The sequence below is a fragment of the Solea solea genome, chromosome 4 (assembly GCF_958295425.1).
Source record: "Solea solea chromosome 4, fSolSol10.1, whole genome shotgun sequence".
Taxonomy (NCBI): Eukaryota; Metazoa; Chordata; class Actinopteri; order Pleuronectiformes; family Soleidae; genus Solea; species Solea solea.
Window position 1 is genome coordinate 6,563,945 of NC_081137.1, and position 26,137 is coordinate 6,590,081.

The following is a 26,137-nucleotide window of genomic DNA, read 5'->3' on the forward strand; positions in this document are numbered from 1 at the left end:
CTCAACATGTTATATACGTGCTTTTGTTTAAAAGGGATCATTTAATGCAGCCCTGCATTATTATTATTATTATTATTATTATTATTATTATCCTATTAAAGAAACTGACATGTGCAGTGGCTGAGCCAGAAGTTGACCACCGTCAGTTTGGCTGATGTTTTTGTGATTTTCTGATTTTTCTTTTCTCTTTTTAAAAAAAATTCTGTTAAGGAATAATTTCTCCACTGTGTTTGTCCAGTTCTGTCAGTGTTGTAGTTAATATCACGATGTCACATGACTACTGTGTGACACCAGACAGGCTGTTGCTGATTTAGAAGTTTCACAACAACACATGTTGGTGTGAAAAGGGAATAAAGCAAAAAAGATATAAAATAAGTACAGCCGAGATCAGACCTCATGTTTCTATAGAACAATAAAACTGCCTTTTTTGTGCTATAGATGCACCTTGAAAATGTAGCCAAACTACTCTTTTGTCTACAGACCTGCACATGCACCTGATATGCAATGTTTTAACTGCAAATACGGGCGATGATACATGTGTCCTGGTTATGGATGTAGTTAGGTTTAGGCATATAACCCATCTGCTTGTGGCAAGTGTGTGTTTTCAAACTGGTCTTGTTCCATAGAAAGCTCATTCTCTGTTTAGTTTTTTTATTTCTTAAATAAAAACAAAGCTCACGACAAATAAACTGATTTTCTGGGGCTTCTCACTGTCACAAACCATAGCAAATAGATGTATTATTGTACGTTATTAGAGAGTGTGTATGATTTCTTATTTGCTACTATGGACTCAATATGAAACTGGACAGTTTCATATTTAGTTCACAAAATTGTGCATAAATGGTGATGCAATGTTTTTTTTAATTTATGCCACTAAAAAGTTTTTTAAATTATTATGTTCTCATCAGCTTGTTAAATTCTATCCATACATGATAACGCTGATGTGGAGTAAATTGCATATTTCATAAGAGATTATAAGATATTTTAAACTTACTTCTACTGCAAGGACAAAAGAGAAAGAAGGTGCTAAATGTGTCAGTTGAACCCAATAAGATGTGGATGGAGACGACGACGATAAGTCGACTGTATATGTCGGCGTGAGGCGTGCAGGTGAGTACCATGAGAGCCCAAGGTCAAGTGGCACAATTATATGTCCTAAATATGCATTTTCAAAGTGTAGAGCGATGGAGTATACATTTGTTTCCTTCGTCAGTGTTTTATCCTGTCTGAAGGTGAGCCAGAGAACTCTCCTCCTGAGGACGCCGTTAGACGGTCAATATAAAAAGGAGATTTCCCTTTGACCTCCGCAGGAGCCCACTCAAATTGTTTAATAGGATGTTGAGAGTAGGGCACATATGGATCCAAGCGTCAGCCATTTGCTTAATCTCCTTCTGATCGACTGCCTTCAGTACAGAGACATTTTCACTCTGACCATATATCTATTTCACCGACACTGTTCTTGCTTTTGTAAACATGTTGCTAAGAAACTTCTACATTGCTGATATTGAATAGTAAACATTTTAGTTTAGTTTGAAACAAACAAATTAGTCATTGCAAAAATATAAAAAAGCGCTTAAAATGTCCACTGATGTGGTGCCGAGTAAATAAAGCTGACATACCGTCTCTTTTTTATGTTGTAAACTGCTAATGACAGTGATTGGAAAAAAAGGCCATGAATTGAAAGAAGTGAACAGCACATTTATGTGGGAATGATTACTTTGATTAAATTATTAAAAGCAAAACGTGCATTTTTTCGTGACAAATCCCACAACTTGGTCCTAAACCAGCAGGTCATATTCAGTCACTGATACAGATACCATTGTATGCAGCTGCCTTTTAAGCCAGTTATTATCAATACAATGGCCGTGCGTCCTTAGTGTGCATGATGGTCTAAACTTATTTCTAATTTTGGTAATGGTCTCATTAAATGTTGTACTGCATATGAGGTATGTTTTGTTGTACAAAAAGAATACAATTTATATGAATATACTGCAATAAATAAAAAATAAATTTAGACTCATCCTCACTATTCATGAATAAATTATAAGGGGGGAAAAACGGGTCATGGTAAGAAACAAGTGGAGTCACCTTCTGGTGATAATTTTACTTGATAAAAAGAAAAGAAATAACTAAATAGAGCCAAGACCGAGGGAGCATTTTAGGAGGGTTGTGTTATTTTTTAGCGTCATGTCATAAACAACATGTACTCCCATTGGAAGAGAAACTTTGACCCTGTTCCGAAAAAAATAAAAGCCACAAAATCACTCAGCAAATGCCATCACTGTGTGAAATGTGAAAAAAAAGCATCTAACGTGCAAAAGCTTTAAAGCAGAACATAACTTGCGATGTGATAAATGTAAATCTTTACTATACTATGATGAGAGATTAATGATAACAGATACGTTTGTTGAGTTTGGTTCTAATGCTTCTTCATGATCACCAGGTTCTTCAGCATGTCAAAGGAGTTTCCATCCGGCTCCACTGAGACCACGCCGTGTTCTTTGGTGAGCACTTCGAGGAAGCCATTTTGGTCCAAACCTACAACTTCAGCTTCCAGTCCATCCTCACTCCAGAGACGCACCGTAGTCCCGCTGCAGGGCAGAGAACGTTGGAGAACGGTTACAGTTCTGCTTCAGACTGTTGTTATGAAGAACAACGTTACTGAACTGTCAATCATTTTAAAGAATGTGCCATTCATTCTCTGATGCTCCTGCTTCACAGACTATTTTCATAGTTCAGCACAAGAATAACTACATAGTTTAGGGGAGAACCACTTTTTAAAGGGTTAGCTGACATCAACCAGGGCAGAAAGCTGCTGTTTTACTGCTGCCTTGTTTGGCAAGTTTATGTTACTAAACTTGAATGACGGATTTCAAACACTGAAGTCACAAAATAACATCTTTGAACTTACTGATGGAGACAGCAGTGGATCAACAACTTCTTGATGTAAAATTGCTGATTTTCTTCATGGACTTTGGCGCAAAGAGAATGAGCTGCATACAAACTTTATTTCCAGTGGGAAAATGTCAAGATTAAATGACAGATTTATTCTTAATAAATTGTAGAATTCCATTAGTGAACCAGTTGTTAAATGACTAACGTTATTTTTTCCTTGCGTAACCACTGGCAGCCATGTCTCCAGTGAAATGAGCAGCCAAGTCTCAAGCTGGTTCTCATCACAGGGGGCAAAACCAGAGCATTGAGTGCTAATTACAGCCTCATTCACACTCAAATGAGTGGGTGTACCTGGGATTTTTTGAACCCAGGCGAACCTGCTTAAAAAAAAGGTGATTACCACCAAGTTTTTTTTAAGCCCTGTGTAAAATGTGACATCATGCCAGATATAAATGGAGCTCCGTGACAAACTCAACAACTGAAGATGAAATTAAAAAAAAAAAGACATCTAGCTCTGTCTGAAGCTGTAAAAATCAAAGTTTGTTAAAAATCAAAATGAAGCACTAATTCCAACTTGCAGCCGTTAAAAACCTGCATGCTTTTGACACTGAAGTGAATGCTGATTAAACACAGTCCCACTGGTCAAAAACCTGTTTACCCTATGATTAATCAGGGTTTTTGACCAGTGGGAACACCTGAACTATTCCTTTAAAGCAGAGGATGGTGTTAGCAGTGCTCACCTGTGAAGCCACCTTTTATAGTAGGTGGGCAGTACTGCGTCAGGGCCTCCTTTTTGGAAGTTTTTGAAGAGAGCATCCAAACAGTTGACTGTGCGAGCAATGAGCTGGGCGCAGCTGAGCGGCTGCAGACTGCAGTGATGCTCCATGTTGTGCTGCTGGATCAGGTCATTGATGCAAATGGTTGGGTTGCTGTTTGTCACATTGAACCCGCAGCCTGTAGAACACATTATGTTCAACTATTAATCATGTCACGTTATTCTAAAGCAAACAACATGACTGGTGCTGGTGTTGGTTATGCAAACAATTGTATTACTACTATTTGTCCCACTCATTATTAGAAAGAGAAATTAATTTAAGCGTAAACTCATACAAAAAAGAAATTAACTTTCATCCTATGCCACACACCAAAATCATTACAGTTAAATGTACACACCAATTGACTAAGTGAAGATATAAGAATGCCCACATTAATCCATCAGGTTAATGTGGACATTTTTATATATTCACTTAGTCATTTAACTTTTTTAACTAACAAATACATGACCTTCCCTCTCCAAAGACCATCAAGGAACTATGTTGGCCTTCATATACCAGAAAGGATGAAAAAGGCTCTTTGCATATCTCTCTCTTCATCCTTTCTTGTATATGAAGGCCACCATAGTTCCCTGATGCTCTAGGGAAAGGGAAGGAAGTCCTAAATGTGTTGCACTCTGCAGTCTCACAATTAGATATCACCAATTCCTAAACACTAGACCTTTAAAGTCATGTATTTGTACAAACTAAAAAAGTATGGATTTAAAATACCTGAATCTACAGTGTCTTGAAATAAAGAAACATTAAAATCAAATCAGTTTTCAATCATTCCGAAATCCCATGATTCTCAGGAACTCTGAGATTACATGCACTTACATAAAATACAGCGTATAAAATACTTTGTATTTGTCTCTCATATAAGTCGCAGAAGTTATGGGGAAGGGTTTTATTTGTTTGTTTTTTTACCTATGAGCAGATGAAAAGTTGATCCTATAAAAGTGGAAGTCACCAGCACTCCACCAAGCTTCATCAGGTTACTGTAGTAGATGTCATTGGGCCACTTCACTCTCAGGTCTATGTCCTGATGTAGGATTAAACATGTTCAAACATCAGTCTTTAAAATAATCCATCTTTATTTATTATAATGCACCTGCTTTGAATATATTTTCAATTAAGGCATTGGCCAAATTACAGCAGAGGTGCAGTCTAATTCTGTCTGGTGATAGTGATGAAAAAGCTGGTGGTAACCTCATATCCAGGCAGTGTGCGAACAGCTTCCACCACTGCCAGAGCTACCAGGTGCTGGAGGAAGGAGATCCTGTGTCCGAGCCTGGAGTTCAGCTCAACCTGGACCTTCAGAGTGAACATGGCACAACCCAGAGGACTGAGCCACATGTTCTTCCCCCGACCTGAAACAGTTGCAGACACAAGAAACATGTAACATGGGTAACAAAGTGCATAAGTTGACTGAAATGCATTTCAGGCACGTCAGGCGCATACCTTTCCCATAGCTTTGTCGACTCGCTACTGCGATTAAACCCACATCCATCGGTACGTTCAGAATCATCCTGAAGGGAGAGACGGAATAATAATAGAGCCATTTTAAAATAAGAATTTATTACACAAATGAAGTATATATCTTCCATAGTAAGACCAGTGTTACAAAGTGTCCTATTCCAATATCATAAGGAAACAAACATGTGCACCAGCCACCAGACATTTGAACACAGCTGAAGGCATTTCGGTGTTTCAGCTGTAATTGTCAAATATCCTCCATAATGGAGATTATGTTTTCTGTCGATTATATTTAAGGTTTAAATTAAGTAATCTTGAAAGTAGAATTGCTATTTAATATGCAAAAACACCAAAAAGGACAGGATGTTTCTTTTTAAATTATTGTGATTATATTTGTGGTAGCACTCATTTACGTTATTTGTGTCTAGATGGAAAAAAAAAATCAAACACACAAGCAAACACATTAGCATGCTGCTGAATGCTGAACGGATTTCAAATGTCAACACTGAAATCATAGGCAGTGGTAGTGGAATAAGTTCTCTCAAAGCAAGGTCAAGATGAAGTGCTGCCAGATGTAAGTTCTGGCTAATTCCTCTGGGAATGAAAAAAAAAACAAAAAAAAACTAAACAGCTGAGTTTGCAAATGGTAGCCGACTTCAAGATTGTAGCTGAAATCTATATGAATAATTTTTTTCAATCCATTCAAAATAACTTTCCAGTCAGTTTTCAGACTGTATTTTCAGTTTAAATCCAAAATAAGTTTTAATAAATCCTTTTTTCCACATTGTCCCATTAGATCCTGAGGACCTTACTACAGAGCCATTTACCTGTTCACAATTACACTAATGTCTAAACTCATTTTAGAAGATAACATACATGACCAATTAGCAATATCAGACCCACACTCATTTATATATTTAAATTCATTAAGTAGTCATTATCATCCTATTAGGTGATGACTTACAAATTGTTAATTATAGGTGTTAGCCATCATTGGTCAAGTTCTATCAGAGCAGTAATAAACAAAGGTTTTGATCCATTAATAACTAATGGGCCCATTTTGGCATGTTTTAGCTGGAAAAAGCACATGTGATCAGATTAAAAATGCAAAACTGAACAAGTCTGAGGAAGCTAAATGGAACTCAGCCATCATTTATTTGATTATTTACACCTGTGATGTGAACTGTCAAAATGACTGCAGAGCAAAGAGCGGTACTGCACACTTAAATTTCTTGTTTTCAAATTTGTTTCTGCTAATTACACCACTATTAATATTGCTGTATGTGATGACACATGTGAGTAGTGGTTTTAGTACAACATCAGTAACTAAAAAGAGCATTTAATGGGTTGTATATAGCCCTCAATGCCACCCTGTTTCTAACCATTGTGTAACCGTTACAAGGTAATGCTGACACAACCACTTCTTACCAGCCTGAAGCGTCAATCTCGAGACATGCATCTGCTTTTCTCTCTCAAAAAACCCCATCTCACCTCCCAGATTAAAATATCGCAGACAAAAAGATTAATTTTGCCATCAATGCTCATTTTTGAAACAGGATTTGCAGCACATAAGCGCGTTTGCATTGATCATTCAACAAAATCAAAAGGGATGATCAATAACCGAGGACCAGCTAATCTGTAAATGTGATTAATTGAGCTAATCCCGTTTACTGAGGAAACAGCAGAAATTATCATTTCCAAATAGCACTAGAGGAACTGATCAATAAGTGAGAGCTACTCCATTACAGTCGAGCAGCTGAGGCACGGATGACTGACCTTGCTTTGCAAACTGCTTGTCTGGACTTGGATCTACAGTACCTCTCACAAAGGCTCACAAGAAAAATATAAAATTGAGCATTTGACTGCGTAGAAACATTAAAAATAAAGTAGTAGTCTCCTCCATCACAAAGGTTTCCCCTCAATGTAATGACAATTATTAACCTGAAGAAGATAAAGAGACTGAAACAAACAAAAAACATTGTGACTGCAGTCATTTCTGTTCAATTTCTTTCCTCCTCACACTAAATATAGTCTTTGGGTTTGAACTGCTTAAACCAGTTGCTGGCAGGTTGATGCAGTCTTGATGAAGTTGAAATTAAAACCTTTGGCCCTTATATGACTTCCCTATGTTGGTGACACTAATGCAAGGAAGGGCTCAGGGCTCTGGAGTATAAACATACCTTCCACTGGACATGTCAAATACTGCACCATATGTTCTCCAGAATAAGAAATGAAGACATTTAGGCATCTGCTTACAATCTTTCATAATTGCAAGGGGAGCATGCAAGGCCAATTGGGCCAATTTGATTTTTATGGTTGCACTTGTTGCCACGGTTGTGAGGAATTCATTTTCCTCTACACCAAACCTCCATGTATGTTCCTGTGGTTTGTATTTTTCACAGGAAGCAGGACACTAATTCCACATAGTCTCAGTTTGGATATTGGATTACTTGTCAAAACAAACTGAGAATGCAAAGGCCTTTGCCAAACAACTGGAAGAGCTTTATGGAGGATGTTAAGGTGTTTTTTTCTAATTCAGATGAGTATGAAGGTGTGATTTTATGAAGTATGATTTTTTTTACTCCAAAATTGACAAATGCCAAAAAATAATTTCCACATTTGCAGATGTACGGAAAAGTGAATTTGTACAACACCAAGTAGAAGAGAAAATAATCCTAATTACATTTACATTCATTGCTGCTTTTTACACAATACAAAAGTGAAAAGTGGGCCTTTGGGTTTTCATGTCTAAACCCAAAGCGCGCACAAGAAAAAGTCAACATCTCTGTGTTGCTCCAGGCTCAGAGATTAGGTTTAGCAGAGCAGGAAAAGAATCATTATGCTCTCAGGACCAGCTAAGTGGTTTTAGAAAAAGCCCATAGTCTCTTATCCCAACTTGTTTCACAGATAAACACTTCCACGCTGTTACTGTCTTTAACTCAACACCAACAGCATATTATTCCTAACACACACCAGACAGTAAATTGTTCTACTGACTGTGTAATGCGCACACACACACACACGCATGCACGCACGCACACACACACGTTACAGAAACAAACTGGTTCAGGTAATTTTCTCTGACAGAAAATAATTTGTCAACTCACATGGAAACCAATCAAATCACAATTACAGTGACCAACCACATTACATGGATTACAAATGGGACGGAATCATGCCTACGCAAATGATGTTAAAAGGATTTTCTAACAGAAATTAGGTAGTTCAATAAGAGTTTTTATTTTTCAATACTTGACACACAGAAAAACTGTGAGCTGCCATAAGCTGCACCATTCAAAATCCTACTCATATCCACTGCTCTGTTCCTATTTGGACAACAACAACTACTACTACTACTACTGTTAAATGAGTGGTAGTTAAAGTGCATAATTAGTTTCTTAAACACTTTGTCTTATTTGTTGAAATATGATTTACATCCAGATAGCAATCAATAAATACATGTATGTGGAAAAAACACACAACCAATAATGTATCCTTTTATTCAGATCGGATTTGCTGTCATACTATCAACCTGGATTTATAAATAAAACTGGATTGGGTATTGAACGTTTTCATGGAGATGATTCAGACATGATCAACAAAGCTGTCATCCCAGTGCTGTTTCCTCCACTCTGCTTCAGGCAGTGTGTTAGGAGGACTGAGCTTCGATGAGAGAGCAAATAGGTGGGATGCATCACATCAGCTGCAGTGTAGCCTCCTTATCCTGACATGATAAGGACTTTAACATAAACCCAAATTACAGACTCAAGCTGTACGGGAATAAAACATGACTAGTGGCTAAAGGCTAGAGAAAATGTCTTCCATACAGTATACTAAACATGAAGCATGGTGTCCATTTGAGGACACAATTGTGTAGGCTACTGTTTTCCACAAATAATTATTACTGCACACTCAACAACTGACAGCCCACAACAAGAAAACCAAGGTTGAATGAATTCTTAGGGAAGAATATATAAGACTGTGCATGACTAGAAAAACACAAACTTATCTTGAGTCACAGCCACATTAAGTTTGTTTAGGTTAACTAGTGAATATGCAGGTTCACACATGTCTCTGTGAACCTGTGCTTTAATGTTTAATGTATATATTTAGAAAATACATTAACGATTATGATCCTTAAAACAGGAAAAATCTAATTTCGCAGCGTTTACTCAAAATTATGATTACAATTGAATTAAAATTAAGTGTCAAAAGAATGATCAAGCAGAAGTATAACTCCTGATTTTTGTTTTATGTCGAGGTCAAGTATCCAAACACTGTGCAATGGAGAGTTTTGTTGTAGGTTATATAGAGGAGTTAATGGTGTTGGGTGGTAATGGTAATGCTCCATCAATTGTTTTAAATATAAAAACTGACTTTAAACAAAATCAATTCAATTTGCAATTTACAAATCAATTCACAACAAAAATTGTTGTTAGGAATAATGAAATGATATATTTCCCCAAATCGTTGAGCCCTAATTAAAACGTTGTCCCACTTTTATCCACTTAAAAACAAATCTGAAAGGCAAAAATGGGTATTTCTAACAAACAATGTATGTGACCACACATTTATGTGCTGAATCACAAAACAAAATACTGCCATATGATATAACACCAAATACAAAAGAAACCACAACCTCAAAATGCAACTTGTTCTCCAGCACACATGAGCATTCCCCTATAACAGTTTACACTCAAATCAATCCCCCCCTGAAAATATTCAGTATCATACAGCATAATGAATTCTATATGAAATGCTTGGAGAAATAAAACAGGGATTCCTTAATAATAACATTAATCAAGGCTGCTCCAGAGGGACATCTGGAAACTCAAACATTAGCTATGAAATCAAACTGCAGCAACAGGTTTTGGGGGTTATATGGCCTATTCATTCACCCTGCTTTCGTTTTTGTATAGCCTTAATGACAACACTGTCTGTTCCAATCAGGTCAGTGTTGCTCCACAATCCATTTTTCAAACTTTATGACAGTTTTAATTGCTTCCACCTGCCGCCTGATCGACCCGCTCAACAGCCACTTTCACTCACATGTGTGGGTGAAGACAAAGAAGTCTATTAGGTGCAACTTGACTTTGCAGCAGTGAGGTCACTAAGGCATTAAATTAGTTCCAGCCTGTCTACCCTCCTTCCCACGTGTGCATATACACACACAGACGCACACTCACACAAGTACGAGAAGTGCCAAATGCTGGATTCACTCACTGTATGATTTTTATCCTGCAGAAATTTATCTTTTATGTCCTTCATACAAGTGGTGTCAACTTCATTTGTCATCCTTGCCACAAAGGCATTTACTGACATCTTAATGAGTGCTCATACACTATTTTTAATTACTGTCATTACACAGACCACCAACACTACATTTTTAATTGTAGAATGTTGAATGTCTACTGTGGCACCGCCCACCTAAAAGCTATACAGTTGCTGCATTTGAATTTTACTTCTGCTAAATATCTACTGTACTGAGCTTGGTGTGTCCTTGTGGAGGGAAACAAGGTCAACACAAAAAAGTGCCAACTACATCACACTGAGCTAAAGCACTGACAGACAGATTAGCACAACAAGCTCACAGTAAAGTTTCTGAACTGGAGAGTTTTTAGTTTGTGCCGAGAAAATAACCAACAAACACGGTAGCAGAGACTTGTTTTAAGATCGGTCCCAAAGAAAAACAACACAGAACTTAAACATTCATGTGCATCATTAAGTTTGCACAGAACAAACAACGCAACGATCAACTACAACTCGAAGATTTCTGAAGAAATGTGAAAGTGAGAACAATTTGGTTGGTACTCATGTTCTGTCACACCGGTTTATATGTTAAGACTTGATTTTAGGGTTAGGTTAGTTGTGATGATTAAGGTAAGGGTAAGGGGAATGTATTATGTCTAGTGTCCTCACTAAGAATGCTGTACAAGATTATGTGTGTGTACTTGTATTTGATACCTCTTTTGATATTTTCTGGCAAAAACACTGACCTTGTCAGGACAAGTAGTCCACATGGAGACTGAAACCTGGTCCTGATGAGGCAGAACCTCAAATCTAAGGAACTGCTTAGGTTTAGGGCTAAGAATTTAATTGTGGTTAAGTTAAGTTAAGGTCACGGTTAGGCATTTACAGGTTATAGAGTCAATGCAGTGTCCTTAAAAGTATAACTGCATGAACCTGTGTGTGTGTGTGTGTTTACTGCGTTTAAGTTCATACCACATGACTTTCAGTGACAGCGGGAGCAACATGATGTCCTTTTATCAGGAGTCTTTGCAGTCACTGCGAGTTCAAACAACCATGGATGGGAGAGGTCCCACACACACACACGACACGATCTTTCACCACTAACAGATGTGATCACTAAAGCCACTGGGAAGTGACACGGGCCATGATGTAGGAAATCAGGCTAAATTTCGCTCAGTAGCATTTCAGGTCACTGAATATTTATTATGGAAGTGCTGTTTGTAATCTTTTAATACAACATTTATAGATGTTGTATTTCTCTTTTTCCTTCTCCCCTTTTCCTCTCTCTGATGAACATCTATTTTATTCACGGTTAAGACGCTATCACATCTTTGTCGCGAACTTGGTTCAAATTTCTGGAAAAGAGACAGCGGTCTACCGGCGTGTTGGAGAGATATTTGTGGATCTCCATGGGCCTTATCTTCTAATATTTAAATCATAGTGGCTACTGATCAGGTGCAAATTAGGACAAGCTGTGACTTGCAAATTTCACAGATGAGGAGATTATTGATCTGAAAATAGTTTAGCAAGAATAAGGCATTACTTAAAATAAATCCTAATATAAATATATATATATATATATATATATATATATATATATATATAAATATTTTAAACATTCTACTAAGGCTCAGCCATTGCAGCTCAGAGGGATTTGCTGGTGTATTGCTGAATTGTGAAAAAGTGTTTTAGGGCACATTGGAGAGGTTAAAAGGATAAAGCAGGTTTGCTTTTGAACATTACTGTAAGAATGACTGCAGTTTCGATTAACTGTAAAATGCAAATGTTTTGGCCAAAAAAGCACAACTGTTTCTGTGACCATACCACGCTGCAGGCATCAGCTGATATAACAAATAGTAAAAGTACTCTTTTACCCTTCTAACAGATCCATCGTAGATGAAACATTCTCAGCGTACAGCAGGGTGTTTCCCAGTAGACTAGTCTTCAGGTTCTTTCTGTAGGTCTCCATGCAGAACTCCGCCCAGCTACAGGACTCAGAAGAGTCGGTGACCAGGGCTAAAGAGCTCTCAGGCAGAGATGGGCCATCCTGTAGCTCCGAAGAGGACACCATCCTCATGGAGCACTTGGGCAGTGTGACAAGGCCATTTTTATCTGCTCGTGTCTGGATCCACTTCAAGAAGCTAGCTTTGGCCTTCTGTGTGGAGAATAGAGCAGAATAGGACAAAAAAAAAATTATCTTATATAAAATATGGCCATAATTGCTCTACAGACAGAAATGTGAAGATGTTCCCAATTAGAAACTAATAGTTGCTAGCTGCCATTAAACTACATAAAATAAATCATATTTTGTCAAAATGTCACTTGGCAAAACACTAAACCTCAAACTATTCCTGACAGATGTATCAGCATTGAATTGAAAATTGAAATTCAGTTGTATTCGTCCGGTTCCTTTTTAAATAAACGCATTGTACGTATTGTATTAGAATTAGTTCAAGCCTACAAGCAGTCAGCAACGTGTCAGCGGCAGAAAATGTCCCTGAAAAAGCACAAAACAATGTCATAAAGGAAGAAGGTTGGGGTAGTATGAGCAGATTCTCAGGTAAAGATGGTTGTGAAAAAGGCCGTAGTAAAATTATTTTACTAACACACAAACATTAAATTATGGCGGTACTTTGTTTCAGCAGTTGTTTTTAAAGTGCGTTATAAATAAAGCTTGATTGGATGAGACTGATTAAAGTAATAGAACATACATATGGACTTCTCTGCGCTGGTACTTTTCTTACAAAGTGATAAAGATTTGGTAAAAATATTTTTTGACAAGTTAAAGAAAATGCAACATTGCAACCACATACATTATACTATTACACTACTTTAATATATATTACATAATTTTTTAGACATAAAACCTTTGTATGTGGAGCTCAAAATATGTATATTTTTTATTCAGACTGCTACTGATCTTTATTTTCAAACTGGATTGATCTGTTGATTATTTTACCTGCTGATGTGAAGCCATGCTTGTATATCCTAACCAGTAGTACAAAGCATCATTATTATCCATTTTCTCTTACTTTTAACACACTTCTCTGGCCACTTTTTTTTGTGGTCTTTCAACAAGTCTGCGGTCTCCCTCAACTTTCACGACAGTCTGGAAACAATTCTGAAGCCACCAATTACATTAGCATGTTGCTTGTTGGTACAAAGTGGCGAGGAGAGTAGGGTCAGAGGTCACACAGTAACTCAAATATACAATAATTAAGACAAAAACAACTGCAGAACTAATGTTGATACTATATATATTAACTTTATACTATTTTGTTTTTTCTAGGAGGCCTAGGCTTTTTGACACCCCATAGATGGAAGACCAACTCTTTTCTAGCTCCTCAGCAACCTGGAGTTTTGACTCCCCCTTGTGTTTGTTCTTATGTACTTGAATCAATGAAAAGCAACCTCTTCCCTCCACATACTGGCAAGAAAATGTTCTATATGCTCTAAAAGTGTTAGCTTAGCTGAAAGCATATTGTACTACACTGCTCCTTTGTGGATTAATTTTTAAAAAGCCAGCATCAGCAAAATCTTTAGGTTGCCAATAAGGACTGAAACAGAAACCTGAGTGCAGGAGTGTAGGTGACTTATTCTGTACAGTGAGGGTCAGAACATATAAAGCTTTATTGCAAAATTGAATCAATTAATTTATAATACATTGAATGTTTTTGTTTTGCTGCTGTCAAACCCCAGGTTTAGTGCCCAAAAGTGCCCTTTTTATAGGGTTAACCCTAACCCTAACCCTTTGGACTTTGAGTCTGGCATTTAACTGAACATAACTGTAACACCATTCTGAAGTGTGATGTGATGTGAATCCTATTTTTATTCAATATGTGAATTAGAAAAACAGCAGCAAACCATCAAGTTGGGCTTTTGTCACATTAAATTCTACTCTGCAACTTACATTCTCTGCAGTGTTAGTGCACATTCAACCGCGAAGCAGCTCTCCTTTGAGCTTGTCATACTATCTCTAAGGCTGAGCCCAGCCTCCCTGCGGAGAAAACCTGTTTTCGCCGCTTGTATCTGCGATCTCGTTCTTCCAGTCATTACCCACAGCGCATGACCGTAGGTTAGGGCTGGAACGTAGATGGACCAATCCAGAATATCAAATTTATTCGAAAGAATTATGGGTCATTATGAATTTGTTGGAAATTGATTTTTGGAAAAAGTGACAGCCCTACTCAATGTGGCCAATAATGGCTGACCAAAGACAGACCTACTGCCTTCACATGTTTGTGTTGGCCTCCTGTTCAAAGACCTGCTGCAATCCTGAAACTCATACATTTGCATACATTTAGGATGACAAATTGTTTCCACATGTGAACTATGAATGTTGCTCACACAATTAACTTCATTATAAACAATCTGGTGCTCACTGCATGTGTAGGAGTGCTTGTATGAATGAATAAATAATTTGTACAAATTGCTAGATGATGGATAATGATGATGATGGAGGAAGGTATTTATTCATAGCTTGGACATTTGATTTAAGTGTATTTTTACCTTCTTCCAAACGACACTACCGAAATCTGTGTGGTTGATGTTAAAAGACATAATGTTGATGAAAAGACTTTACAAAAGAAATTCAGGAGAGTCACAGAAAACAGATTGATTGGAGCCAGAGATAGTAGAAGTATGCTTATGTATCTGCTGCCTTGGAACATTTTCACTTAAATTCTTAATCCTGTGGCCTGACAAAGATCCGTGCTGTGACTCTTACCTGAGACGTGGCCAGCAAGTGAACTGGGCTTGGAGCTGAAGTATGGTTTTGGTCACAGCTGAGGCCCAGAGAGATGAGAATCTCTGTCAAGACTTCATACCGCAGTGCATTACTGAGCTTCAATTTATTAAAACCATCTGCTGTTAAATTCTCAGGTGTCATTTCCAGGTGTGCCTGCAGATAAGGGACACAAATAATGTAAGAAAGAGTTCTTGCAAAGTGTTGGCTTACATGTGTTACTCTTAGTCATTATTTGATCAGGCTATTTGGAAAATGCTTTGAGTTATGAGACTGAACAAGGCCTGCGCAGCAGCAACTCTTAACAAAGCTCAAAAAAATTCAACTTCCACACCAGCAAGATACACGAGAACGTAGTGTAATGAACTATAAAGCAAAGATAATGGTGATAACACAAATAAATATAATCTTCAAACATTCTAAACAACCTCACAAATCACTTTCAACAATGTCCAGTATCTTTACCTGACAAAGGACAGCTTCCCCACTATCCTCTCCATGGGTTACCTTGACGATAACCATATCACTCTGATGAGTGACCTCTGCTTTCAGCTCGGCCCACAGTTCCACTTCCCCTCCTCCCTGAGTATCTCTGACATAGACCTTCCCACTCGTCAACACGTACAGTTCCAGCTCTGTGCTGTCTTCCCTGATGAAGCACATTTTTCTGACCTGCTCTCGTTGCTCCTGCCTGACTTCCAGAGTGAGGCCTGCAGGACACAGAGAGGAAGCGAGGCCCAACACTTTGCCACCTTGACTCAGATAGGTGAGGAAACGTGTCTGAAGCTCAGGGGTCAGAGCTTCCTCTTCTGCTACTACAAGGAGCTTGGTGTTGTCCAACCATGGATCGCTCAGAACCTGCTGTGGTAGGAGGGGATATATTATATTGTTTTCCATGTTTATTCGCTCTGATAAAAGCTGACGTACTGCTTCAAAGCGTTTCTGGCAACCATCCGTGAACACCAGAACATTTGGCGGTTTGCTGTTCCTGTCAGATCCATCACTTTGGCCAAAAAAACCTGTATCATCTTGCTGATGTTCATCCAGAATGTCATCTTTGTCATCCGGCTCAACAGAGTTATCATCAGGAAGATCTGGAATGTTCTCAGCTGAAGCGTATTTGACGGAGAGAATTGTGCTGCTCTCCATCTCCAAACATTCATGGCAGCTGGACAGATGGAGGTGGCGTCCATGGCCCTCCATATGATGACTCCCCAAGGAATGGTCTTCAGAATCACCAACCTGTGCAAGACGCTGGCTGCTGTGGAGTGGCTCTGACCCACGTCGTTCCTCAACTCTCTTCTTTGTACGCGGCGTGAGAAGAAGAATGTTGCTTTTACGAGATGGTGAGGGCTTGAGGTCAGTTAAGCCCTTTGTGCTTGGTGTACACTGCTTCTCCAAGAGCTCACTGACAATGGATTCTTGAAGGACAACAGCTAGAAAAATCATAAAAATGTGACATATTAACACAATGCATTAATATGTATTGTGGACAAAACAAGACATCTTGGAACATCATCATTTTGAGGTTTGAGAAAATCCAATCAACATTTTTTGGACCAAACAAATACTCGATTAAAGGACAGATTAATCCATTTTGAAAATAATCGTTAGTTGCCGCTCTAATATATATGTATATGTGATCAGATTAGCCTCTTTACAGATCCAGCATTCAGTCTCACCTGGAGTCATGATGAACATTAGTTGTATTTTTATTGCCCTTAACTCTGGTTTGACTTCCACAAAAAAGCTAAAAGTTAAAGCTTGATCTACATGACTGATGTAAGCAGAGTTTGTGGGCTAAGAGATTCAAATAAAGATGTACTGGTGAACGGATTATTGCACTTAATAAAATTAAAATGCATTCAAATAAAAGCTCATTTAAAGTGTAATTGAAGGCAACATACGGACTATCTTTGAAGGTGTGAGTCCATTGTCTAGCTGAAGACGATCTTCAATGAAAGCAACTCCCAGTCGACTGAAGTTTTCAACAGTGGCCTGAGCGACTGCCTTGAATGGCTGACCAGGGCTGCGGGCCAGAGGAAGACAATAATCTGACCATTTCAGCACCTACACACAACACACAGCACGGGTTAGTTGACATTAATTGGTCTGTATTTTTTTTTTTTTTACAAATTTGCCAGTTAAACAAGTGTCTAATTCTGACTGGTAAAAGTGGGTACTGTATACCATTTATGACAACCATAACTAGGTATTCAGCAAAAGAAACTGCAGAGAGAGAGTGCAAAATCCACTCACAGTGACTGGCCAGCACAATAACACAATTTCCAGTTACTCAAGGTTATGGCACAACACTGTTATATTTGTTCAGGACTGTTGTTCAAACATTTAAGTAAGAGTTGACAAAGACAATTTATGTAAAACCAAAATTTGGTAGATAGGTTTGGGTTTTTTTCTTCACAAAACTGCTTTAAATGTGCCATGGAATTATAACATTAAATAACATTATGATTTGTAAAGGGTAATGTATTCTGTTCATTAAAACAAATTAAACTGGTATCAAAAGGACTGTACCGGTATTCAAACCTTTTGAGTAATACCCAGCTCTAAACATAATAATGATACATTTTAAAATATACAGTATTGATAATACATAAACACATGGACTACACTGCAAGACAGAATAACAAAACTGTGAATTTAGATCACTATGTGTATGCAAAGAGCCTGCATTGCTAAATAAGAATAATAACTTTGACAGTATTAATTGTGAAACAATGTGTGGTACCTACTTTCTTGTTTGTTGTTTTCTCAGAACTGCAATCCACTCTATTTCCTGTAGATTCTATGATGAATGAAACATTCTCTAGTTGTGGATCACAAACCAGAGAAGAACCCAACAGCACAGTCCATTTGCTAAGGTCATCACATGCCTGGGGAAAGTACACAACACATTAATTATATGCATTTTATTTTTTCTGTCATGAGGCTCAACCACAATAATGTGGCCCTGTGCTGCATATTTGTAAACGATGCTATGGCCATACAGTGAACTAGGACATGTGAACGATGCTATAATGGCCATAAAGTAAACTGGGACATGTAAACTACGCTATAATGGCCATGCAGTAAACTGGGACATGTAAACAATGTTATAATGGCCTTTATACTTAGTATAGTACTGAGTTGTCACTAGAGTTGTATGTCTCGAGACCACGTGGTCACAAATTGTGTCACAAATTGCAAGAGGCTTAATTTTTTTTTTTTTTTTCAAGCCAACGTGTGTCAAAATATGATTTTTGATTAATGATTGTCTTGATCTATACAAATCTTATTCTAAAGACTGAAGAGGATATCTTTGTTTCTCACACATCTGCACAAATATAAGTTTTCAAATTAAAATGATAATGATGTAAAAATTACCATTCTCTCTGATATAGCAAATCATATCGCAATCGCAAGTCAAAATAATCGCAATTAGATATTTATTCAAAATCGTTCAGCCCTAGGCCTAATCCATTCCAGGGAAGTTGATATCATACAGTGTAAATTGGCTACTACAATGGGACATGATGCAATTTCAAGTTTTTGCGTAAATTGTGTATCTTCAATTTGATGTTACAATTTCCTCTACAAATTAAGTATGATTTAAATGAGTTACATATTTCCCATTCTTTAGACAGTTGTTGGAGGTGAAAGATGGGGTTGGAGGTGTTAGCTGTTTTGTCAGATGACTTTGGGACCAGTCAGTACCAGTCACGTCAGTCTTCAACAGCACACAAAAGTTAAGGGAGTCTCAATAGTGCAGTAACAGCCGTCATGCTACACATTTTTTTGTTTTTAACTCACCCAGTCTGTGAAAACATTTACAGTGTGTGAGCTCACATGACATACTCTGTCTCTGTGTTGTTCTGCCTGTAGTTGAAATAATACCTTCTAATATGTATTCGATATAAACTGCGGTTGTACCCAGAGCCGGACCGTAACAAAGTACATTTACTTGAGTACAGTACTTAAGTACAATTATGAGGGATCTGTACTTTACTCGAGTATCATTTTTGGGGAGTACTCATGACTTTACTCAAGTACATTTGAGAGGCAAATATTGTACTCTTTCAATATTCATGAAGTGTATGCTGTGTTTACCAAAACAGAACTTCATCACCACCTACAAAAATTCATCCTCCACCATCCAAAAGATGAAAATGACTTGATTTTACTTTCAATTCCTTTTACATTCTCCAATGTAGGAAATTTCTGTACATAAATGTAAGCACTGTGGCAGTAGTAATGCAATATTTAGAAAATGTACTCTTGTACTCTTGATACTCAAGTACTTTTAAAAACAAGTACTTCAGTACTTTTACTTAAGTAGACATCTGACTGCAGTACTTTTACTTGTACTTGAGTAACATTTAGCAAGGGGTATCTGTACTTTTACTCAAGTAATGAAGCTGTGTACTCTGTCCGCCTCTGGTTGTACCCCAGTATGCTGCCGTTTTTGTCATGCAAGTTATGGTGTAACTTCAACACTACAACCCGGTCTCAGTCTTGTCTCGACTTGGTCTGTCTTGGTCTTTTCTTGGTCTCGATAACCTCTGGTCTTGGTCTCGGTTTAGGCGGTCTTGACTACAAGTCTAGGTGTCACTGACTTTATCTGAGTCACATCGTGTCATTGAACTGAGTGTCAGCAAAAAAGTGTCCAACCTGAGGTTCTGTGACATAGACGGCTTTGTCTCCCAGTCGAAGGAAGACAGTCTCCTCGGGTGAAATTGAGCTGACACCCCGACGTGCGGCTGTGTGGAGTCCGGCTGTCGGTGTGTTGCTTGGTGCTGAGGTCGAGCTGGAGCAGACGCTGAAGGAGAAGCTGCTGCTCTTCAGTTTGGACAGAGTGTGGCGGATCAGCACCGAGTAGCACTTGTGAAAGCGCACCCACATGTAGACGTAGCACAGCGTTATTAGCATGTTAGCCGGCAAACGGGATGTGAATCATCATTGCTGTCAAAAAAGGCCTTTTAAGGATATAACATTTGTCAAATGCAGGTGTCGAGCCGACAGGAAGACCTCCACCATGTCTCCTTTTCCTCTATCATCATCTTCCTCGTTTACTTGGTACATTTTCTGGCAGTTGGCAACAACGTAATAGTGCATTACCGCCACCTACTGACGCCTCTACTGCCTTACATCTCATCTAATTTAATTAGATTAGATGATTAATTCCACCACTAGATGGTGCTGTAGCTCTGTTTTACGCTGTAGCGGATTTGATGAACAGCTATACGTTAGATGTGCTAGATTGATGCTAGATTATATGATGAAGATGTGTATGTATATGTGTACATATTTACATATATGTATATATATTGATGATTTATATATGGCGGGTCATTTATAATATATAGATTTAATTTAATTTAATTTAATTTAATTTAATTTAATTTAATTTAATTTAATTTAATAAATTAATAATAATAAAATTGTAATAATTTAATATTTGTGCAGAGTTCATGACTTGAACCCACTCTCCCGTATTTCCTATCACCCTCAATTCTGTATTCTTTATGTCATCCTGTCATGTCACTATTTCTGTTCCACTGAACCTTTTGGATGTTATCATTATTGCTTTTATTTCAAGTTAGTTGTTTTGCCATTGTCTGTTGCCTATGGTAATGACTATTACCATGTTCATTTGAACTAACATGTGGACTTTAAGATGTGTTTTCCATTGCATATTAGTCCTTTAAGTTGCCAACAGCACCATCTGGGGCCAAAAGCTCATCACATCACACCAGTTTTCCATTCAGATTCTGTCACTGTAGCCAGATCACTGACCAGCAAAGCTGTGTCTCTGATAACAACCTGCTGCATGTTTACATGTTGCACTTGATGCTCTTTTTCCCATTACTCACATGGTTTATGTATTGTTATTTGATACTTGGCAAAACAACACCCCCTCGTCTGTCCGTCTTTTATATGCATGAGTAAGTAATCCTATAAATAGTGTTAGTTATCATGTTAGTTTCAAAAACTGCATTTTGAATCCAGGTAGTAGGTTTGGGGAACTCAGTTCACATGAAAAGGGAAATACAAGATGGACTCTGGATAAGCGGCTCCACTGTTTGTAATTCCCAGTGACGTAACACTGAGGCTTTTAGTGTATTGTCGTGTAATTACACGTGTATAAAGTGACAGTGTGACCTAAGGACACACTGTAAATGCTGAGTGCAATTGATTAGGAAGTTTTATGTCTAGTTATTGTTGAAAGTAGTCACATTTTTGTGATTGTGCAATTGTGATTGTTCACACCAGAGTGAAGCTAAAGGGTGGAAAAGAACAACATTTTAAAAGATAAAAGTGGTTTGTCACTGAGAGGAGATGGTAACTGGTTTAGGCAGCATGCACTAAAACAATCATGAATGGTGAAGACATGAGGCAAAAACTGAAGCTGAAGGCACTTCCTGTGATGATAAGTGAAACTAGTGAGAATATTTTCTGCATGGAAATGACATGTAAAAATACTGCTTCCTGCCCTGAATAACATTCACCTTGACTTCATCATCATCACAACGCCAAAAATAAATAAACTCGAAGATTACAGTGCATGTATGATTTAGAAACTATGGAGGATGCAATAGATAGATGATGAATTAAAACTATAGTTTTGGTTTGGCATTGGCTTAAAGCTGCAGTGCAAACAGTCTTGTACAAAGTACCCTAGAGGGATACTTGAGTAAAAATACAAGTATGTTACCAGAAAATGACTTCGGTAGAGGTTGAAGTCTCAAAGTATATGACATGTAGTGCTCTTAGGTATCAAAAGTCATTTTCTGATATAAAATGTACTTACGTTATAAAATAAAAGTGAAAGTATTAAAAAAAAAAGTGAGGTGTTAGGATTAAGTCATGGCAGCTCAGTGGTAGGGCCAGTTGTCTTTCAATTGGAAGGCAGTGGGTTCAATTCTGCTGGTCTATATGTGTCCTTGAGCAAGACACTTAACCCATGTTGCATTGTGTGAATGGGTGAATGAAAGATATGTGAATGGGTGAATGACAAAACTATAGTGTAAAGCAGCTCATCAAGACTAGAAATGCACTATATGAATACAGACCGTTTGGTAGTAACGAGTAACAAAGGTAGGAAATGTAGTGGGGTAAAAGTATACAATTTATTTAGGAAATGTAGTGGAGTAAAAGTTGCTAAATTTTCTTCTTAAGTACAGTAACAAAGTATTTTTGTTGTTATTTGTTACATTACAACACTGAGTACATAAACAAATGCTCCCTCAGTCAGCTGTGATAGAATAACAACGTCAACAACAGCAAAATTCATTGAAGGTTTCACACTGCGGCTGGTCATCTAGAGGGGTACAACAACATGGCAATGGTTTTGAGTCACTGGGTCGCATAATATGGAAGCTATAGCCAAAAATACACATTATTATTTAGACTCTTTAAAGCTCAAATGATCTTTAATTAAATGTGGCTTAAACTAAACTCAACATACTCAAGCTTCTTAATGTAAAATAGGTTGAGATTCAGTCAAGCTTCCAAGATCCAGCCCTGAGTCACGGACTTGTTTGACTTTGCATCCATACCACCAACCTGATTTTCTCTGTTTCCCGCTCGAGCGTTATATGATTTGACTGATCAGCAGGCTGCTGCCAAGTTAACCTCATCATGAATTAATCTTCATCCTGGCCTCCCTCTGAGAGATACACAGATGCACTGCAGCTCTGATGCTGAGTGTGCATGTGCATATTGTGTTCTACATTAGCAATGCTCCAATGACCCAAACCACCTAATTTCCCTGGCTTTGTGCCATGACTACGCGGATAAATTATCCAGGCTCTGGCTTTCCGTCGACCACCCGTGGGAGAAACTTATGAACAAAGGTCCACCTTATTTATTTAAGCTTAGTGGGAATAATCTAATTCAGCTCAGCGGTGCATTAAACAAACATTCATCTTCTGCTCTGTGCAGATGTTAATAGAGGTTTCGCTGCATTTCCTATGAGTCGATTAGGCTCGTCATTAGCACAACAGGACACCTTTAAACCACATCATGATGCAACGTTTGTGGGACAAAAACACAGAATCTTTCATTTAGTCATGCTTCAGTCACAAAAAACAATGTTTGTAATTTGCTATAGGTTATTAACAGATTATCTTCCCGTTACTGTAATCTCAGCCCAACCAGTAATTCATATTTAAGTTGAATGCCATGATGTGTACAATGATCAGACCAACATGAAGAGTAATATTAACTACAATTATAAATTATAAATGATTCATTCACCTTCACCAACACATAACAGATGTGGCAGACGGATGAATATTGATGCATATTATGTGATGAATAATTCTAAATGTGTTTCAGGAAGAAAACACAGTGAATATATACATTTTATTTTAATATTTTCCGTCTACAGCCGTTGAGCCGGGTCAGGTAAAATGTAAAACATTCATAAAATATTTAAATTGTACATAAATAGACATGTAAAGAAGACAGTTGCACGACAGAGCCAGGCTACGTGGTTCTCCTTTCATACAGTCTTGCATTCTTTTATTAGTTTATCCTTTTCCCTGTACTTGACCAGCCAAATGTACTGTATGTACTCAAAGTTTTGTACTTAACATTTAAAAAGAAAAATCCAGTTGGCCTTTTTATGACCTACCAGAGCCTCCATTTCAGTTGTAATTATATTTTGTTACATCTTATCACATCCTCCCCTCAGTTCCCATCCCCCACCTGACTTTCACGAACCATAAAAAACCCTAAATAGAGCATATAACTGATCCAAGAACTCAACCAAACTCCACATCTCTCTGCCACATTTCCCCCAGCCTCTCCGTCTTTTGCCTCTGTTCATTTACAAGTTAGATTCATGAAGCCTCAGCGCACACGCAGTCGCTGAGAGACGTGTTTTGCAGCCAGTGAAGCAGAGAACATGTGCCCGAGTCAAACAAACAAGTGACAGCAGTGTTCACCTCTCAGCCACCCACCTCACCTCTGCTAACGCACTTCACTGACCAGTCAGGCACGAGAGGTGACCCAGTGGCAGTGGAAAACAACAAGCACTTAGGCAGCACATTTGTGGTCGCCCTCCCTGAAGGTGAATGACTCTCATTATGTGATTAATTGAGTGTGAGGATGACTGGGTGTGTAACTATTAAGAGGCTACGCTGTAAATAGAAATGTAATCTTAGCTTTAACTGTGAGCATGGATTAAAAACAAACCCTCAATTGACAAATCATGAATTGATTGGTATCTATGATCTATAACCACGGTGATCTTTTTTTCAAACAATTCTGCTGTTATACTGGTTAAAAGGAAGCTGAAGCCACTGAACGTTGCTCCGACACTTACATCTTTGGTGGCCTATTTTCATACAGGAAATGAACCTGGTGTCTGTGATGACAATGACCACATGTGAATAAATGTTCAATGATATTATAATGAACCTTTCGCTTTTAAGTACACGGGGTGTGTCATTATGTTTGAATATTTGATTGTTACTTACAATTTGTGTTTCATCAGTTCGGGTCACTCTCTTGAAAATAGTACGTTGTTCAGCTGAGCCGTTCGAGGCTCAATGAAAATGAAACGGTTTTAGTTTTGAAATGACAGGAAAGAAAAAGTAGAATTTATTCAAAGCAGAGTAAAGTAGATTCATTCATTCATTGGTTCATTCATGTTTTGCTTTGGAATTATGTCCAGTGCATTATTTCTTTTTGTGGCTGTTAATCTCAAGTAGACATCAAGCTTTGTATGAGAACAGACTGTGGGCGTTGAAGAAACACCGGTTGAAAGGGAGTGACGTTTTTCCGTGGCTCAATCAGCTGACTGTCTGACTATACCATACCATTCTACTCTGGTACTCCAAGGAAAGGGTGCTAAGAAATGGCACGAAAGGGGCTGGTTATTTTGGTACTATTTCTAATGGAAATGCAAAAAAACATGTACCGTACTGTACCAAACTCAACTGTTCCACTCGATGGAAATACGGCTTAAAAGAAAGGATCTTAGGACGAGCGCAAAACCACTTTACTCATTATACATTATGTATATGTATATTTCATTAAAGAAAATAAAGTCACAGCGGGAGAAATACAACGGCAACTTTTCATCCTGATTCTGCAGGTGAGCATTTGGAAAAAGGCACCATGGTCGGACATCATGTTGAATAACCTGGTTTGTCTACGACACACAGAGGCTTTTGGAGAAGTGTAATCTCTTCTAATGGTTTCCATTTGCGTTCATTAGGAAATATCTTGATGTATTTCTACACACCCTCTGCTCCAACTACTGCAGCCGCTGTACAACCGGTACAGCTCATTCAGTGTCAGGTCAGTGTCGACACTGAATGAGTCTCTATTGAAAGGATTGAAAATGAGTCCTGATTAGGATCAAGTCATGAAGAGCTTTTAGTTGCCTCCCTGAGCTGATAACCTGGAAACTAACACCACACAAGAGAGTTCCACTATGTTCCTGTGATGCAGCTAATTTACTGTGAATGAGCAACAAGATTTCATTCATTTATTTCCCCGCTCGCAACTAAATTCGCGGATGTCTGCTAAGATATCAATCACGGTGGTTTAATGGTTCGCATTTATTGCTAAGATAAAGGCACACGCTTATATTGTTTATACAATCTATGAAAGTTTATTATGCTCACAACATCCAAGGTCTGGACTCATGGTGATACTCAGACTCCCTAAACCACAATTCACACCTGATGAATCCTGGCATGGCCAACTTGGAATATGTCTGAAAAACCTGGTCATTCGGTATATTGATGTTGTCAGATTACTTTATTTTTGGGGAACATCACGTTCTGAACATAGACCGGATCAGCTGAGGCAACCCCCACATCACAAAACTACCCCAGCAGTAGGCACGAGGCAAGATTTTAGTGAATTTTTCCTGAAAATGCATCAGTGTCATCATGTGTACAATGTCGGATATTACGTGCAACTATTCTTTAGTTGGTTTCACTTA

At 38.1% G+C, this 26,137-nt stretch overlaps 1 protein-coding gene across 1 annotated transcript; it reads right to left on the reverse strand.

Moving 5' to 3' along the window:
- Positions 1 to 195: 195 nt before the first annotated feature.
- Positions 196 to 20,230, reverse strand: hlcs (holocarboxylase synthetase (biotin-(proprionyl-CoA-carboxylase (ATP-hydrolysing)) ligase)). The gene is made up of 11 exons (XM_058627942.1): positions 19,846 to 20,230; positions 17,931 to 18,071; positions 17,085 to 17,247; positions 15,643 to 16,613; positions 15,160 to 15,333; positions 12,308 to 12,588; positions 5,169 to 5,236; positions 4,917 to 5,077; positions 4,635 to 4,749; positions 3,636 to 3,849; positions 196 to 2,591 (listed from the first exon to the last, which is right to left on the reverse strand). The coding sequence occupies exons 1-11, from the start codon at positions 20,101 to 20,103 to the stop codon at positions 2,420 to 2,422; spliced, it is 2,718 nt and encodes a 905-aa protein (XP_058483925.1). The 5' UTR covers positions 20,104 to 20,230; the 3' UTR covers positions 196 to 2,419.
- Positions 20,231 to 26,137: the final 5,907 nt, after the last annotated feature.

Bases quoted from the DNA above. Each gene is read 5' to 3' on its own strand.
- hlcs (XM_058627942.1), bottom strand. From the start codon at position 20,103: ATGCTAATAACGCTGTGCTACGTCTACATGTGGGTGCGCTTTCACAAG. The intron at 15,334-15,642 runs GTAAAGATACTG...CCTTATCTGCAG, and splicing joins GGGAAGCTGTCCTTTGTCAG to GCACACCTGGAAATGACACC. The intron at 5,078-5,168 runs GTATGCGCCTGA...CAACTGTTTCAG, and splicing joins TCGACAAAGCTATGGGAAAG to GTCGGGGGAAGAACATGTGG.